This window comes from Leucoraja erinacea, chromosome 1, assembly GCF_028641065.1.
Source record: "Leucoraja erinacea ecotype New England chromosome 1, Leri_hhj_1, whole genome shotgun sequence".
Taxonomy (NCBI): Eukaryota; Metazoa; Chordata; class Chondrichthyes; order Rajiformes; family Rajidae; genus Leucoraja; species Leucoraja erinaceus.
The window spans coordinates 41,947,319-41,964,717 of record NC_073377.1 but is presented as its reverse complement, the minus strand read 5'-3'; the positions used below and the strand labels follow the sequence as shown (position 1 = coordinate 41,964,717).

Genomic DNA, 17,399 nt, shown 5'->3' with positions numbered 1-17,399 from the left:
AGTGTATCTCCTACATTCCTGTTATGCCTATCATGGAAACATGTTACACTATTGAAAACTGTTCTTGTTCATTTTATCTAAACATTTCCCTGCTTATATTACAAGGAGGCAAGTGTTATTATGTTATTATGGAAGCCTGTGGGATATAATTTACATTCAATCTGTGATAATACCAGTTCAGGTCTCTTTACTGACCATCGTTTTGAGCTAGTGTAAACTGTAAATGGAGACCTGCCACTTAAACAGGGCAGGCATTTAAATTGGCTACCATAATTAGCTGATTTTCATTTCCATTATCCTCAACTGATCATACAAGAAGGTGCAAGAGCATGTATTTTGCTTAGGAAGTGTAAGAAAGAATGTTCTGATTCATGGAGGAGAGAAAAGAAAACTTGTGGCAGGAAGAAGAAAATAAATTAAGAATAAATTAAGAATAGAATCATTGACTGACTGTGTTTGGTTCTGGTATACCAGTATCTGTTCATCATTAGTTGTTCATAAATAAGTGAAATAACATTGTTATGTGCTATTAAAGTTGCCTGGGGTAAATGGGATGAAAAAGGTTGGGAACCTTGTGATAGATTATCAAAGGACAATCTTTTCTACAGTATAAGTGTGGTCATGCCATTTAAGTGTAAGTGAGACACAGAGACCAAAGATGTTAAGACAAATGAAGGATTAAGGACGGAGCTTTTAATTTTTTTTGCAAATTTTAAGAACAAGAGTTATTGGAGAAGAATAAAAGTATACCATTCAATTTTTGAAAGAATTGTTGAGGGGTTGGGACCATTTCTGGCATTTTTAGTTGGTCAATTGTTGTATTCGGCTGGCTGCCAGGGATGTATATAAACAATATTTGTCAACATTGAGATGAGCACGCATGCCGTTTTACATCCATGATGGATACAATTAATACCAGTTATTATTTCACTTATTTTTCTATTTCTACCACGAGGATTGACTAGAAAGCATTAAAGTACCAATTCCTATAAACAACGTAGACCTTAAGGTGCTGTCCCACTTGGGCACCTAATTGGTGAGTTTAGAAGAGTTTGAAAACCTCCTTTGACTATGTAGAAGACCTCCTTTGACCTCATTTGACTATGTTGAAGACCAGCTTCGACTAGTTACGACGAGCTACGACTAACTTCGGGAAAATTGAACATCGAATAGTGGAGAGTGAAGAAGACCTCCTTCGATCTCCTTCGACCTCCCTTCGACTATGATGAAGACTATCTAGAAGACTTCAGAACAAGGGGTCACAGCTTAAGGATAAAGGGGAAATCTTTAGGACTGAGATGTGAAAAACATTTTTTACACAGAGAGTGCTGAATCTCTGGAATTCTCTGCCACAGAATGAAGCTGAGGCCAGTTCATTGGCTATATTTAAGAAGGAGTTAGATGTGGCCCTTGTGGCTAAAGGGATCAGGGGGTATAGAGAGAAAGCAGGTACAGGATACTGTTGGATGATCAACCATGATCATATTGAATAGCAGTGCAGGCTCGAAGGGCCGAATGGCCTACTCTTGCACCTATTTTCTATGTTTATGTTTCTATCTATGACTACCTTCGACTACCTTCGACTACTCTCGATTACCTATGACTAACAGGCCGACCTACTACGACCTACTACAACCTACTACGACTAAATCTACGAGTAAAAATGTATCGATTTTTCCCATGGCGATCTTTTTTTATTTGCGGGCATTTTTTAACATATTGAAAAAAACGCCGCGACCTAGCTGAGGCCTCGAGTACGCGGAGACCACTCTCGAGCATGAAGGAGAGTTATGAAGACCTCCTACGACCTCATGTCGACCATGCTGCAACTCGCCAGAACTCGCGGATTAGGTCGCCCAAGTGGGGCAGCCCCTTTAGTTGCTAAATGCTGCACACACTTGCCCTTCTATTCAGTCATGTCTGAAATGGAAAAAAATACCTTTTCCATAATTTTCAATGACCCAAATGACATTGGTTATTCTTGAGCTGATTTCCAAGAGACTTGGCCCATGATTTTCCCATTAAATCTGAAAGTAGTAAGTATTCTTTCACAGTTCTGTTATTTGCCTTCTAATCTGTTCACCACTGAGAATTAACTCTCGCAGTAATGCTGTAATTTCTTCTTTCGAATTGTATCTTCTCCCTTGTTATAATAATTTTGTTTTCTAGCTGAAGAGTTGACAGTGTCACTTGAACTTACAAATGTTCACAGTTTTTTTCCCAGCTTATTCTCTCCTTTTCAAGTTTAATCAAACTCTGTTCATGCCCCTTGGTTTTAATAGATTTGGTTCTCATTATGTTTCTAAGTTGCTAAACAGGTACCAAAGAATCTGCAAAATCTTGAAGTGAATTTAAACTCTGTTTGGTATCTTCAATAGGTTGTATTAACATAGGATTACAGATGTTGAAGTTGGCAACTAGGATACTGCAGCTCTAGGAATTGCTGACTGTTATTCAGGTCATATCATACCATTTGCTATGCAACACGGGGACCCCACAGGGGATGGTCCTCTCTCCCTTCATGTTCACCTTGGACTTCAGATAGACTCCTGCCACCTGCAGAAATTTTCAGATGTCTCTGCAATTGTGGGCTGCATCAGTGACGGGAAGTTGAATACAGAGAGTTTGTTGAGTGGTGTGGGCTGAATCACCTGCAGCTCAACACTAAGGAGTTTGTGGTGGACTTCAGGAGGAGAGGAACACACCTGTCCCGTCTGCATCAATGGTGTGGATATGCAGTTTATCAGTGAGTACAACCAAGATGCAGTACAGAACGCCACAGGAGATCCTTCTTCCCTGTGGCTATCAAACTGTACAACTCCTCCCCCTTCTATCGTGGGGTAGGCTGATCAATTTCCCTCCTGGGATAAATAAAGTTATATCATATTGTACTGTATCGTATTTAACATTTCACTTTTAAAATTGTCCTTTTCTGATACAACATTTTTTTCCTATGCTTTCATTGTTCGCTTGAAAAATGAAACACGAAATATACTTGCTCTGAAATACTTCAAATAGATCTCAATGTCTGGTGCTTCAAATAGATCTCAATGTGTGGCCAATGTCTGGTCTCAAAACCCTGATTGATACCATATATCACACTGTCTTTCTGCTATTTGAATATGTTGGCTTTAGATCCATAAAATAACCCCAATCTCCATAAATGATTTAACCACCATTCAGTTAATGACTTCTGTTATTTTTGTGGTTAGGTCATTTACAAAGGTTGAATGATTATGTTATTTCCTTTTAATTTGCTATTTGATTGTATCTCAATTAGTTTTATGTTCCACTGCTTTTAGTCAGCAGGTATTTCATTCCTGTTTCCATGTTACTTCATCCAGGCTGTCAGTAAAAGCTCAAGACCGTTCCAGGCCACTTCATCCACCTACAATGCTTGAACTCACATCTACCTCATTTTTGGTCTCCCGAAGAATTACAATTATTTGTGTTATTTTCATGGAATGGGCCACAATTTTAATTAGCAACCGATCTACAAAGTATTATTGAATCAAACTGAGAATCTGTTTTTATTTATTTAAACCAAGTACAAGAATTAGGTGACAGACATTTGCTCTTGTGCTACTGACGAGTACCTTTGTCATTGAAAATGCCTACAGGATATTTGGACAAGCTCCAGAGGTTTTCTTATTGTCAGTTTTTTGTCAGAATATTGTGTTTACAAAATTTCTATTTTTTTTCTTTGTGATCTAAATTTACTCGTGGGAAATAACTTCCACACAATTATTTCATATTTTTGGCTAAGAAATTCCAAATTACATGTGTGACAAGTGCCAGGGAACACATCTCTTTCTGAAGAGCAGTTAGAAATGGACAATTATTGTTGACTTTACATGCAAGCCCATATCCAACGAAAAGATTAAATAAACAATAATAATTGTTTAATCCTCAAATCTATGAGGTAAAAATTAATCTGACCTCCAAATACAAAAGAACAATAATTTTACTTCGGAGTCACGTGAGTGACTACGTGAAGAGCCCGCCTCAGGACGCACGTGTGGCATTACGTTTCAGCAGGCAACAGCGGCAGGCGGGAGACAGGGCTCTCGCTACAATCTGAAAAACTAAGCTTTAGGTAAGTACTTACCTTTATTTTAACAGCCCCTCGCGTCTGCTTGTTCCCCGTAGGGCATGCAAGCGGCCCCTTGGACTCCGGGGAAGGAGTGTTCCGTTCGCGGAAGGGGGGAAAGACGCCACCAGGACCGCACACACGGCGGACCACGGACTGGGAGCTGTGCCGGTGCCGGTACCACTCCACACAGGGGCGACAACGGAGAAGACGGCGCTTGCACTCGTTGGAGGTTCCCCTCAGTCCTCGCTCGCCCCTCGAGTAGCTGGCCAGGTGAAGGCAGGCAGGCGGGCGGGCGGAGGCTTCCGACCATCGGAGCCGATGAAGGGGGGACCCACTACGCAGTGTTGGCGTGGAGTGCGCTGCACTCTAACAGCAGCCCGAGTGCATGAGAGAGAGAGAGCGCACCGCGGCAGCGCCCCGCTCCCGACACTGCACCAAGCCCGTCAGCACTTCAGCAGCGGGCTGGGAAGAACGCTGCACCTGCCCGCTCGACGGAGGAGCGTCTCATTGCGGGGACAGCAACAGGCGGTAGGACCGCTTAGCGGGCGGTCCGCTACCCCGACACCGCGACCGAGCCCAGCCCCGCTAGCGCCTGAGCAGCGGGCTGGATGTATGCAAAACCGGCCGGTGGTTCCGACATCGGACGGGGACGTCTCTCCACCCAGGAGGGGGAGAGACAGCCGCCTAAGCTGCAGGAGCGGCTCTTGGGCATTGGAGAGGTGAGTTGCAGTTGTGTTTTGCAGGCTTTCAGGAACACAACGCAGAAAACTCGCAAAGAGAAACTGCCCCGCTCCAACTCTACCAGCGGGGCAGCAACCGGCGGCAGCGTCGCTCGCAGAGCGTTTTTCGCTATCCCTGAGACCGAGCCAAGCCCAGTCTCGCCAGAGCCTGCACGGCGGACTGGGAAAGCGGCCAGGAAGCCAAACGGCCGGTCGTCTCCGATTCGTCGGAGGGGGACATGTCTCCACCAAAGCAGAAGAGAGACAGCCGCCTGAGCTGCATTTAGCAGCTCCTGGAGGAGATGGTCCACCGGGAACAGCAGCGCTCCCGGCGAGACAGGACAGGTACCTCCTCCATAGTGTCGTGTCAGGCACTGCCCTTTGCTACCTCATACCACGGGCTGGAGCAGGAGGCTAGCATTGGTGACCAGGGCAGGGCTGGTCGGGAAATGGGGCAGGCGGACGAAATCGGGAGTATGCATGGGGTGCAGGAACAGGAACAGCTGTTGGGTGTGGTGGACCGCTTCGTAGCAACCCCACGGGCTGAAGCACCGCTGGAGCCAAAAAAATGGCAGCCAGTATTAATCACCTATCCAACAAACCTCTACTGAAGAAGGTGCTCGCCGAGGTGCTGCAAGAACATACAGCACCAGAGAACTGTGAGGCCCTTAAGGGAAAAAAGCCTCAACAGAAAAATCTGGGAAAATGTGGGGGCCCTTATGCGGGCACAAAAACTCAAGCTACAGCGGAATCTAAGGCTCCTGACGTCAGCTATCACAGCCTATGCTCGTTCTGTGGAGACAACGGAGATGAATACATACCAGCAGGATGTGCTGGCATTAAGGTGTACCACGCAATTCGAACTAAACAATCTCCGGAGGGAAAATATAAGACCTACCCTCAATCCCAAATTTGCAGGCTTGTGTAAAGCCCCAGCTGCGGAGGCAGACTCACTGCTATTTGGGAGAGATCTGAACAAAAAGCTGAAGGAGATGGAAGAGGCATCAAAAACCTTCGGCATCATGAGGGCAGGCCCCGGGACGAGCAAACCACGACCTCCGATACCCAAGCGGCAGCACCCCATGGCATCCACCAGTCGACGTCTAGAATATGGGACTGGTGAACGCTTGGGGCCGCATTATCCCCAAAGATCTTTTAGATCAGGGCCCGCCGCGGACCCCCTGGAAAATGCGCCTCCCCCCAACATCACCAGCACGTCGTCAGAACAAAGCACTCAGAAAACAGAAAAGACAAAACCGCCAATAACCATGGAGGTAGGTGGGTCTGGTTCCTACCAGCATATAGAGCTCTTTCCTGGACTATCTTGGGTTTCATATTAATTCAGTCTACGTGACTATAATGTTGCCAAGAGACAACTTAGTTGAATTGGCACAAACATGCAACAAATTAATGGTCAACAAACTACCAACTACAGGTGCACAACCTTTTTATCCGGTGTTCCGGAAACCGAAAACCTCCGAAAACCGGCCATTTTTTCCAGGATGTCATCGGCACACCAAAGCTCGCGTTTGGCGCCAAACTTGACCCGAAATGACGCACGGTCAACCCAGGTCTGTACTACTGTAGCGGCTGCCTCCTCCCCGGAGACCGGGGAGACACTTAAACATCTGTAAATCATTGCTTAAATATTAGTCAGTTAGTTTGGAGGGCTTTTATGTGAAGGGGGGGTTGAAGGGGTAAACTTTAATTCTTAGTCCCCTACCTGGTCGGAGAGACGGGGAGCGGTCAATGCCTTACCGGGTCGCCGTGCAGTAAGCTCCGCAGCGCTGTGGCCGCCAGCGGGCGGCGCCGGTTGTAGCTCCGACCCCGGCAACTCTACCCCTGGCTGCGAGGCGCTCCAAATCCACCGCCGCCCGCAGCCGGACGCCCCCCACCCCAGCTCCACAAATGTTGGGAGTCGGCGGCGTCGCAGCGCTGGGATACCAGCGGGGAGCGGACAATTCCTTACCGGGTCGCCGTGCAGTAAGCTCCGCAGCGCTGGGATACCAGCGGGGAGCGGGCAATGCCTTACCGGGTCGCTGTGCGGTAAGCTCCAGGGCGCGGAGGCCGCCTTCTCCCAACATTCGCGGAGCTGGGGCCTCGGGCGGCGCTGGATTTGGAGCGCCTCGCAGCCAGGGGTAGAGTTGCCGGGGTCGGAGCTACAACCGGCGCCGCCCGCGGCCGGACAGAGCCCCCAGCTCCGCGATGTTGGGAGCCGCCGACCAGGTAGGGGACTAAGAATTAAAGTTTCCCCCTTCACCCCCTTCACCCACCCACCCCATCCGTGCCATGGGAAATTCAAGCTCCTGGGTTGCAGATTCTGCACAAACCACTTCTGGGACTGGGATTATTATAACGAACCGTCGACACCATGTCAGCATCCCTCTGAACATCCACTGGACTACAGCACTTGTCCAGCATCAAGAGAAGTACTGCATGGATACAAGGATAACCTACTCAACCGATACAGTTACTACGTACTGGAATTCCTGGTGAACCTTCACCATGATGAAGGATTCGGCTACAGTACCATCAACACAGCTAGAATTACCCTGCCTGTTTTTTCAAAACAGCTCCAGGACAACAGGCCATGGGGTCACTGGCTGGTGGTAAATCTATGAAGGGTATACAACTCTAAACCCCTAGACCAGGTACACCCATATATGGGATGTCACAGTGGTACTGCCATACCTCAGGGGATGCCCACCAGCCAGATCCCTCAACCTGAACCATCTATGCTCTAAACACATATGTTGAGGGCACTCGGAGCAGCACAGAGGGTCCAGTCACTACTCCTATTGCAACTGGACACCATGCTCATAGCTTCAGACCAGATCTCTATCATTGTCCAGGGAATGGTCAAACCAGACCAGGAACACCTTATCCAGTCATAAAATCCGGGCTTACCCGCCAGAAAACACGGTAATGTGCCATGACCCTATTACCCTATATAGACACAACCTAAATATTCGAGGGAGATGAAAAGCCTTGTGGGTTGGTCACAAAAAAACCCCCCCAAAAAAAAAACCTTGTGGTCAGGTAACGAGCCATTTTGGGATGGCTCAAGCAGGTACTAAAGCTCCTGGGATAAAACTAACATGTACAAAGTTTTCATTCCACAGGACAAGCTTCCACGTCAACGGCAAAAGAATGGACGTGCCTATAAACCACATCCTGGCTACAGCAGAATGGTGGGGGTAAAACATTCAGAGAAAAAATTATTATAAACTGTTGACAAAACCTGTTTTTATTTGCAGGAAAGATTCCAGTCTGCAAATATTTAAATTAGCCCAGGGGAGCATTTAAATTTCTTCATTGTTATTGTAAAAATACCATTGTGTTTTTCTATAAACAGATTCATTGGTTGATTACGATAACACACTTCCTCCCTCAAAGACTTCGGCAGTGGTGTAGTAATAGCTGTTACACGGTTTGAAATCACAGAGCTTTGAAATCTTCACGTAGTCACTCACGTGACTCTGAAGTCAAATAGTAAGATTAAACGAGAACTTACCAGTTTGAAGTTTGATCTGTATTTTATGAGTAGTTACGATGAGGGATTACGTGCCCTCCGCTCCCACCCTCATTATATGGATCAAACTGATAAATTGATGTCTCTATTTCTTTACTATGTTACTTCAAATACTTGTGTCTATCTGTGATTCCACACCGCTGCTTTGAAGTATGCCGCACGTGCGTCCTGAGGCGGGCTCTTCACGTAATCCCTCATCGTAACTCCTCATAAAATACAGATCAAACTTCAAACTGGTAAGTTCTCGTTTAATCTTACTATTATCATGCAACTTTAAAATCTATTGGGATGGTGGGACTGTCACATGATGAAAGAATGGAACGATTGGGCTTGTATGCACTGGAATTTAGAAGGATAATAGGGGGTCATATTAAAGCATATAAAATTATTACGGGATTGGACAAGCTAGCTGCAGGAAACATGTTCCCGATGTTGGGGGAGTCCAGAACCAGAGGCCTCAGTTTAAGAATAAGGGGTAGGCCATTTAGAACTGAGAGGAAAAACTTTTTCACCCAGAGAGTTGTGAATCTGTGGAATTCTCTGCCTCAGAAGGCAGTGGAGGCCGATTCACTGGATTTGTTCAAAAAGAGTTCTTAGGGCTAGCGGAATCAAGGGATATAGGGAGAAGGCAGGAACAAGGTACTGATTGTGGATGATCAGCCATGATATTCACATTGAATGGTGGTGCTGGCTCAAAGGGCCGAATGGCTTACTCCTGCACCTATTGTCTATGTATCTATTATCTATAAGGTGGAAATTAATATGACCGAGATTTTATTTGTGTCCAGAAGTAATACCACACAAGCCTAATCAGAAAAGCCCATGTCAGCATCTATATTGCGCTTCAAGTCTCACGTATACATTTAGAATGAGCAATCAATATCTGTCAAATCTCGACCAAAAGCAAAATGAAATATTGGAAACAATCCTCAGATAATATCTGAGATCAGGCAATTTGGAAGTTAACTATCAGTACTGTGAAGTTGCAAAAGTACATATAGTCCTTATTTAAGGGTTCATGCATTAAATACCGTGTGATGTATATTCATGTTTTTTTGAACAATTCCCATGGAACTGCATGTTCCGCAGTCCCAATGTATGCTAGATGATGATAGTATTCTCTACAATGGGTACCTAAAATATACAATTCAAGAAACCTAATGGTTCTGTACCTGGCTCATCGGGTGCTGGTCCTGTGCTCCCTTTAAACTTACCAAGGCACATGAAAAACTTTTTATACCACTGTGTAACACATTTAAATAACAAATTTAAAGTTTGATGGGGTTAATGGGAGTAATATCCAATAGTCAGGGAAATCTATGTTCCAAACCATCAAAGTTCTCTTCTATCCCCATCTCCTTATCTCACACGTTTTGTATTTTCATCTCTGCCCTATGTTTAGCCATCTACAAATCACCCCCCCTCCCCCCACACCTGCATCCACCTTTCACTTGCCAGACATTGTTTCTTCCCCACTTCTCTTCCTACTTTCTACCCCCCTACTACAATCAAAGTGTCGTCTATCCATGTTCTCTTGAAATGCTGTCTGACCCACTGAGTTACTCTAACACTTTTTTGTAAACCAGCAACTGCAGTTTCTTGTGCCTAAAGTTCCAATTGTGCTGGGCGGTAGGTGTTTCATTGCAATCTCCCTTTTGAACACCTGTACAGAAGTGACGCAGTCCTTCCCATTCCATCCTTCCCAAAATTTTATTAACCTTTCCTTTATGATATCCTTTTATACCTTTTATAGGTATATCCCTAAGAAGAAAATACAGATGAATTTATTTTTTTTGCCTCTTGGCAAGGCTTAAAGTCGCTATTTCCGTATAACCATACCTGGCCTGAGTGTTCTATTCCTTCTTCCAAATAATGTTTTAAACACACCAAAATTCAACAAAAATTTTATGCCAGTTTTAAAGAAAGATATTAGCACACTGATGGTGATATTAATGGTCAAAAACATGATTTTAGGCATTTCTTTGTCTACATGAAAATAAAATACACGGAATCACCCAATAAAATCCATTACTGATCCTGACATAATTTCATAATGTGGTTCCTATATTTAAACCTCAACCAGGATAAATTGTATAGCAGATGAGATTCCTTTTGAAGTCTAATTATGCATTAGCACAAAGGTAGACAAAAATGCTGGAGAAACTCAGCGGGAGAGGCAGCATCTATGGAGCAAAGGAATAGGTGACGTTTCGGGTTGAGAGCCTTTCAAGAAGGGTCTCGACCCGAAATGTCACCTATTCCTTCGCTCCATAGATGCTGTTTCACCCGCTGAGTTTCTCCAGCATTTTTGTCTACCTTCGATTTTTCCAGCATCTGCAGTTCTTTCTTAAACACGCATTAGCACAAGATTATTTTAAACATTTTTTTGTTGTCAAAATACGAGAGGAAATCTGTAGTTGCTGTAAACAGTATAGCATAACTTCATATAACAGTTCAATTATTCACTTACCAAAACATTGACATCAGGATCACAGCCAGCAACAACCACCAATACCAATCTCCTTTGTCACAAAACACAGCCAATAAGAGACCGACCAAGATGCCATTATAGCCAGAAAGCCCGGCTGCAATCATAGACCTGCAGTTTAAAATAGTGAAATAGTTTCATTTTAGAACTGGTTAGTTGTTTGTATGGATTTAAAAATATTAAAATTCTTATGATTTAATTGGGTTATTAACAGGTGGTGAACTAATGCAAAGATGTAAAAGGATATTTTCGTAATAAACCAATATTCAACCATATTGATAGCAAATAATTTCCGTTCTTACATTGAAGAAAAAATAAAAGAAAACTTTAAAAAATATTGTCTGACTGGTGTTTCATCTCAAATTTTACATTTGGAAATACGCTTCAGAAGAAGGTTGGAGGAAAAAAAATGTAATTCAGGCACAATTTATGCCAGTACCATTGGTTCCACCTAACCCAAAACTCAGATAAGAAATGCACATTTGCCTGAGATTATATTTTCTTCTTCTGATCGCCTGTCAAAACTTTGATCTCCCAACCTCTAACCCACAATCACAATTGTGCCTGTAGCCTGTTGTTGAATGCTGACTTGCCTGAATGCCAGCCAATCTGGCCACAATAGAAAAATAAGAACTGATAATCAATCTGAACAGCCCCAGCCTGAAATGCCATTTGACCATTCCCTCCACAGATGCTGCCTGACCCGTTGAGTTCCTCCAGCATTTTATTTTTTACTAAAAGTACTGATAACAAGTTTATGACATTTAGTTTGAATGAACATGAAATAAACTTGTTTTTTTTAAATCTTCCAAAAGCAAAATTGTATTCTTCCAAATCTATAATTCCATCCCAAACTCCTCCATGCCTCCATGTGTCAGGAATGTTCAATCACTTATCCTTGTGCTCTGAAATTTTACTGGTTTCTTGGAGAATCATTGAAAGGATCTACAGACTTGTAAACTTGGTTCTTAGCAATTAATGGCAAGATTTTATCTTAAATAAGATTGGTACTATAACTAGAAATGTGCAGAATATCATTTTGATATATTTCACGAGAACAGTTTCAACATCAAGTATTTATTGCCATCGCACATTTACCTGTCATGATTAAGCAAAAGTGCTGCCAAAGTGGCAAACACTGTGCCCAGGAAGCCATTCAGTGCCCACCATGGATTCTGCACAACCAGTCCAATTAAAATAACAAGCCCACTCAGAGGGTTGTTGACAAACATCACCTGAGCGGAACCACGCAAGACCCAGTCGATAAATTGAAAGGTAATGTTCTGCTCTGTAATGGGGTCAGAGAAAAAAAGTATATGACTATTAAATAATATAGTGAGCAACAGCCCTATAAATGCAGATTTTAGATGCTGCCATGCAGTGTGTAAATGTTATTTCAACCCTAAAATAACCTTATTACAGCAGGTATTTGCATAATAACCCAAATAATTTTAGGCGGGCTTAGTGGCGCAGCTGGAGGAGCTGCTGCCTCACAGTGCCAGAGGCCCGGGTTCGATCATACACGCTGCCTGTGTGAAGTTGGCACGTTCTCTCATTAGGTCATGGAGCCTTAGAGTGATACAGAGTGGAAACAGGCCTTTCGGCCCAACTTGCCCACACCAGCCAACATGTCCCAGCTACACTAGTCCCACCTGCCCGTGTGTGGTCCATTTATCTCCAAACCTGCCCTATCCATGTACCTATCTAACTGTTTCTTAAACGTTGGGGCTAGTCCCTGCCTCAACTACCTCCTCTGGCACTTTGTTCACACACCCACCATCCTTTGTGTGAAAAGGTTACCCCCTCAGTTTCCTGTTAAATCTTTTCCCTTTCACCTGTAACCTATGTCCTCTTGTCCTCGAATCACCTGCTCTGGGCAAGGGACTCTGCATCTCTGTGCAACTCTAATGTGCATCACTGCGCCAGAGTATGCATTATTTATGCTCCTTAAGATTTTATACAACTCTATAAGGTGACCCCTCAGTCTCCTACATTCCAAGGAATAAAATCCAAGGCTGCCCAACTTCTCCCTATCTCAGGCCCTCAAGCCCTGATAAAATTCTTGTAAACTTATTTGCACTCTTTACAGCTTAATGGTGGGTAACTAAAACTGTGTACAATTCTCCAAGAGTGGCCTCACCAATGACTTGTACAACTGCAACATAATGTTCCAACTCCTGTACTTAGTGCCCTGACTGATGAAGGTTATCAGGCCAAGTGCCTTCTTGTTCACCCAGTCTACCTGTGACATCACTTTTTAGGGAGGTATGTAGTTGCCCTCCAAAGTCCCTCTGTTCTACAACAATCCCTGGGACACTACTGTTCAACAAAGTCCTGCCTTGGGTTGACCAACAAAAATGCAACATCACAACTTTATCTGAAATTTGCCACTCCTCAGCCCACCTGCCCAGCTTTTCAAGATTGGGCTGTAATTTTTGATAACCTTCTTCACTGTCTACGATACCTTCTATGTTAGTGTCATCTGTAAACTTATTAACCTTGTTCTGTATGTTCTCAGCCATATTGTTTAAATATGGCTCAGGCCCGGGGAGCCGTTGGTGCGAGGAGGAGTTACCTGGCGCTGTGAGTATAAAACCAGTGCGGGGCTTGCTTCTACAGAGGCCCGGGGAGCCGTTGGTGCGAGGAGGGGTTACCTGGAGCTGTGAGTATAAAACCAGCGTGGGGCTTGCTTCTACAGAGGCCCGTGGAGCCGTTGGTGCGAGGAGGAGTTACCTGGAGCTGTGAGTATAAAAACAGTGCAGGGCTTGCTTCTACAGAGGCCTGGGGAGCCGTTGGTGCAAGGAAGAGTTACCTGGAGCTGTGAGTATAAAACCAGCGCGGGGCTTGCTTCTACAGAGGCCCGGGGAGCCGTTGGTGCGAGGAGGAGTTACCTGGAGCTGTGAGTATAAAAACAGCGCGGGGCTTGCTTCTACAGAGGCCTGGGGAGCCGTTGGTGCGAGGAGGAGTTACCTGGAGCTGTGAGTATAAAAACAGCGCGGGGCTTGCTTCTACAGAGGCCCGGGGAGCCGTTGGTGCGAGGAGGAGTTACCTGGAGCTGTGAGTATAAAAACAGCGCGGGGCTTGCTTCTACAGAGGCCCGGGGAGCCGTTGGTGCGAGGAGGAGTTACGCAAATCTGCAACGTTCCATCTCACTTCCAGAGAAGGAGTCTGGTAGAAGTCTCTGATTGGTGGAAGAGGACCAGAGGAAGCAGCTGATTGGCTTGTATCCCGGGTAAGGCTTTATTGTATTCGGATAAGGGGGAGAATGAGGGCCAGGGCAGTTTACTGTTCTGGATGTCAGATGTGGGAGGTCATGGAGTCTGAGTGCCCTCCAGACGTCCACATCTGCGCCAGGTGCATCGAGATGGGGCTCCTAAGGGACCGTATTAGGAACCTGGAACAGCAACTCGATGACCTCTGTCTGCTCAGGGAGAGCGAGGAGGTCATAGAAAGGAGTTACAGGGAGGTGGTCACTCCAAGACCACGGGAGACAGAAAACTGGGTCACAGTTAGGAAGGGCAACGGGCAGAGGCAGGGACTGGCGAGTACCCCGGTGGCTGTACACCTTGAAAATAAGTACTCATGTTTGAGTAAGGGTGGGGGAGACAGCCTACCTGGGGGCAGCGACAGCGTCCGGGCCTCTGGCACAAAGACCGGTCCTGTTGCTCAGAAGGGTAAGTAAAAGAAGAGGAGGGCAATTGTAATAGGGGACTCTATAGTCAGGGGGTCGGATAGGCGATTCTGTGGACGCAGACAGGAGACCCGGATGGTAGTTTGCCTCCCTGGTGCCAGGGTCAGGGATGTGTCTGAACGTGTCCAAGAAATCCTGAAATGGGAGGGAGAGGAGCCCGAGGTTGTGGTACATATAGGTACCAACGACATAGGTAAAAAAAGAGAAGAGGTCCTGAAAAAAGAATTTAGGGAGTTAGGTAGAGAGTTAAGGAGAAGGACTGCAAAGGTAACAATCTCAGGATTACTGCCTGTGCCACGCGACAGTGAGAGTAGGAATGGAGCGAGGTGGAGGATAAATGCGTGGATGAGGGACTGGTGCAGTGGGTATGGATTCAAGTTTCTGGATCATTGGGACCTCTTTTGGGGAAGGTGTGACCTGTACAGAAAGGACGGGTTGCACTTGAACGCGAGGGGAACCAATATCCTGGCGGGGAGATTTGCAAAGGCTACTGGGGAGACTTTAAACTAGTATGGTTGCGGGGAGGGACTCGAATTGGGAAAGCTAGCAGTCAGTGTGTGAGGCAGGAGGCAGAGAATGGTAGCACTCTGACCCAAAATGTAGGGGAGAGAGAAGAAAAAGACAATAAACAGAGAATAGGAGAGGGTGGGTTTCTTAAATGCGTATATTTTAATGCTAGGAGCATTGTAAGAAAGGTGGATGAACTTAGAGCCTGGATTGACACCTGGAAGTATGATGTTGTGGCGATCAGTGAAACATGGTTGCAGGAGGGCTGTGATTGGAAACTAAATATTCCAAGATTTCGTTGCTTCAGGTGTGATAGAATTGGAGGGGCAAGAGGTGGAGGTGTTGCATTGCTTATCAGGGAAGATATTACAGCAGTGCTTTGGCAGGATAGATTAGAGGGCTCGTCTAGGGAGGCTATTTGGGTGGAACTGAGAAATGGGAAAGGGGTAGCAACACTTATAGGGGTGTATTATAGACCGCCAAATGGGGAGCGAGAATTGGAAGAGCAAATATGTAAGGAGATTGCAGATATTAGTAGTAAGCACAAGGTAGTGATTGTGGGAGATTTCAATTTTCCACACATAGACTGGAAAACACATTCTGTAAATGGGCTGGATGAGTTGGAGTTTGTAAAATGTGTGCAGGATAGTTTTTTGCAGCAATACATAGAAGTACCTACTAGAGAAGGGGCGGTGCTGGACCTCCTGTTAGGAAATGAGACGGGTCAGGTGGCAGAGGTATGCGTTGGGGAACAGTTCGGGACCAGTGATCACAATACCATTAGTTTCAATATAATTATGGAGAGGGTCAGAACTGGACCTAGGGTTGAGATTTTTGATTGGAGAAAGGCTAACTTTGAGGAGATGCGAAAGGATTTAAAAGGAGTAAATTGGGACATTTTCTTTTATGGGAAAGATGTTGAAGAGAAATGGAGAACATTTAAAGGTGAAATTTTAAGAGTACAGAATCTTTATGTCCCTGTTCGGTTGAAAGGAAATAGTAAAAATTGGAAAGAGCCATGGTTTTCAAGGGAAATTGGACACTTGGTTCGGAAACAGAGAGATCTACAATAATTATAGGCAGCATGGAGTAAATGAGATGCTTGAGGAGTATAATGAATGTAAAAAGAATCTTAAGAAAGAAATTAGAAAAGCTAAAAGAAGATATGAGGTTGCTTTGGCAAGTAAGGTGAAAGTAAATCCAAAGGGTTTCTACAGCTATATTAATAACAAAAGGAAACGAGGGATAAAATTGGTCCATTAGAGAGTCAGAGTGGACAGCTATCTGCAGAGCCAAAAGAGATGGGGGAGATATTGAACAATTTATTTGTTTCGGTATTCACCAAGGAGAAGGATATTGAATTATGTGAGGTAAGAGAAACAAGTAGAGTAGCTATGGAAACTATGAGATTCAAAGAAGAGGAAGTACTGACACTTTTGAAAAATATATGCCATTTCTCCAAATTAAACTAAGTTGCCCATCACTGATGTCAGGCTCACTGGCCTGTAGTTCTCTGGCTTCTCCTTGCTGCCCTTCTTAAATAACAATACACAATTAGTCTTCTGGAACTTCATCTGTAGTTAAACATGAAACAAATCGTTCCACAAAGGCCTCCACAATTTCTACCCTTGCTTCCCACATGGTTCGAAGATGCACTTGGTCAGGTCCTGGGAATTTATCTACCTTAATGTGCTTTAAGAGTGGCAATACCTCCTCTTTGATAATTTGTTCCAAGGCATCACAACTCATTTGGCTCAACTCCTTCACCACAGTAAAAACTGATGAGAATTATCTCTATACCTATAAAAGTCTCATCTTGTGTGTTGTATCTTTGTATGTTTGTATTTTTTGTATCTTCTTCAAAACGCTACGCGCTATCGCTAGCGCTTAAATGTTTACATATTCTGACTCCCATTTTCCCCTCCATGTCTTAATCAGGTTCACTTAAGATTTCATCCTATATTTCACCATAAAAGTAAAAAAAAAAAGCCAAAAACTGCTTCTCACACACAGCCTTTTTTCCAGGAGCTTCCAATGATGATGTCACAATGCCACTCTCAGTGCACCAATCACAATGAACTCTCAAGCTGCTGAGGGCCACACCCCCAGCCCCCTCCCCCCCGGGTTATGCATACCCGCCGCCCTCTCCCCCCCGGTTATTCACACCCTCGCCCCCACCCCCCCCGGGTTATTCACACCCCCGCCCCCTCCCCCGGGTTATTCACACCCCCCGCCCCTCCTTCCCTCCCCCCCGCTGCCTAAAAAAGGCAGCCAACACCCCCCTCCGGGTTATTAACACCCCCCGCAACCTCTCCCCCCCCCCTGGATATTCACACACCCCCGCCCCTCCCCCACAGGTTATTCCCACC

General features: G+C 45.0%; 1 protein-coding gene across 4 annotated transcripts in view; it reads right to left on the bottom strand.

Annotated features, from left to right (window-relative positions):
* LOC129695897 (urea transporter 2-like) overlaps nucleotides 1-17,399 on the bottom strand; it is a 147,448-nt gene that overhangs the window by 46,716 nt on the left and 83,333 nt on the right. For all 4 annotated transcript variants that reach the window (XM_055633349.1, XM_055633355.1, XM_055633342.1 and 1 more), the window contains 2 exons: nucleotides 11,931-12,120; nucleotides 10,815-10,943 (listed from right to left, as the gene is read on the bottom strand). In XM_055633349.1, the coding sequence (XP_055489324.1) occupies nucleotides 10,815-10,943; nucleotides 11,931-12,120 (319 nt within the window). The remainder of the gene's footprint in view (nucleotides 1-10,814; nucleotides 10,944-11,930; nucleotides 12,121-17,399) is intronic.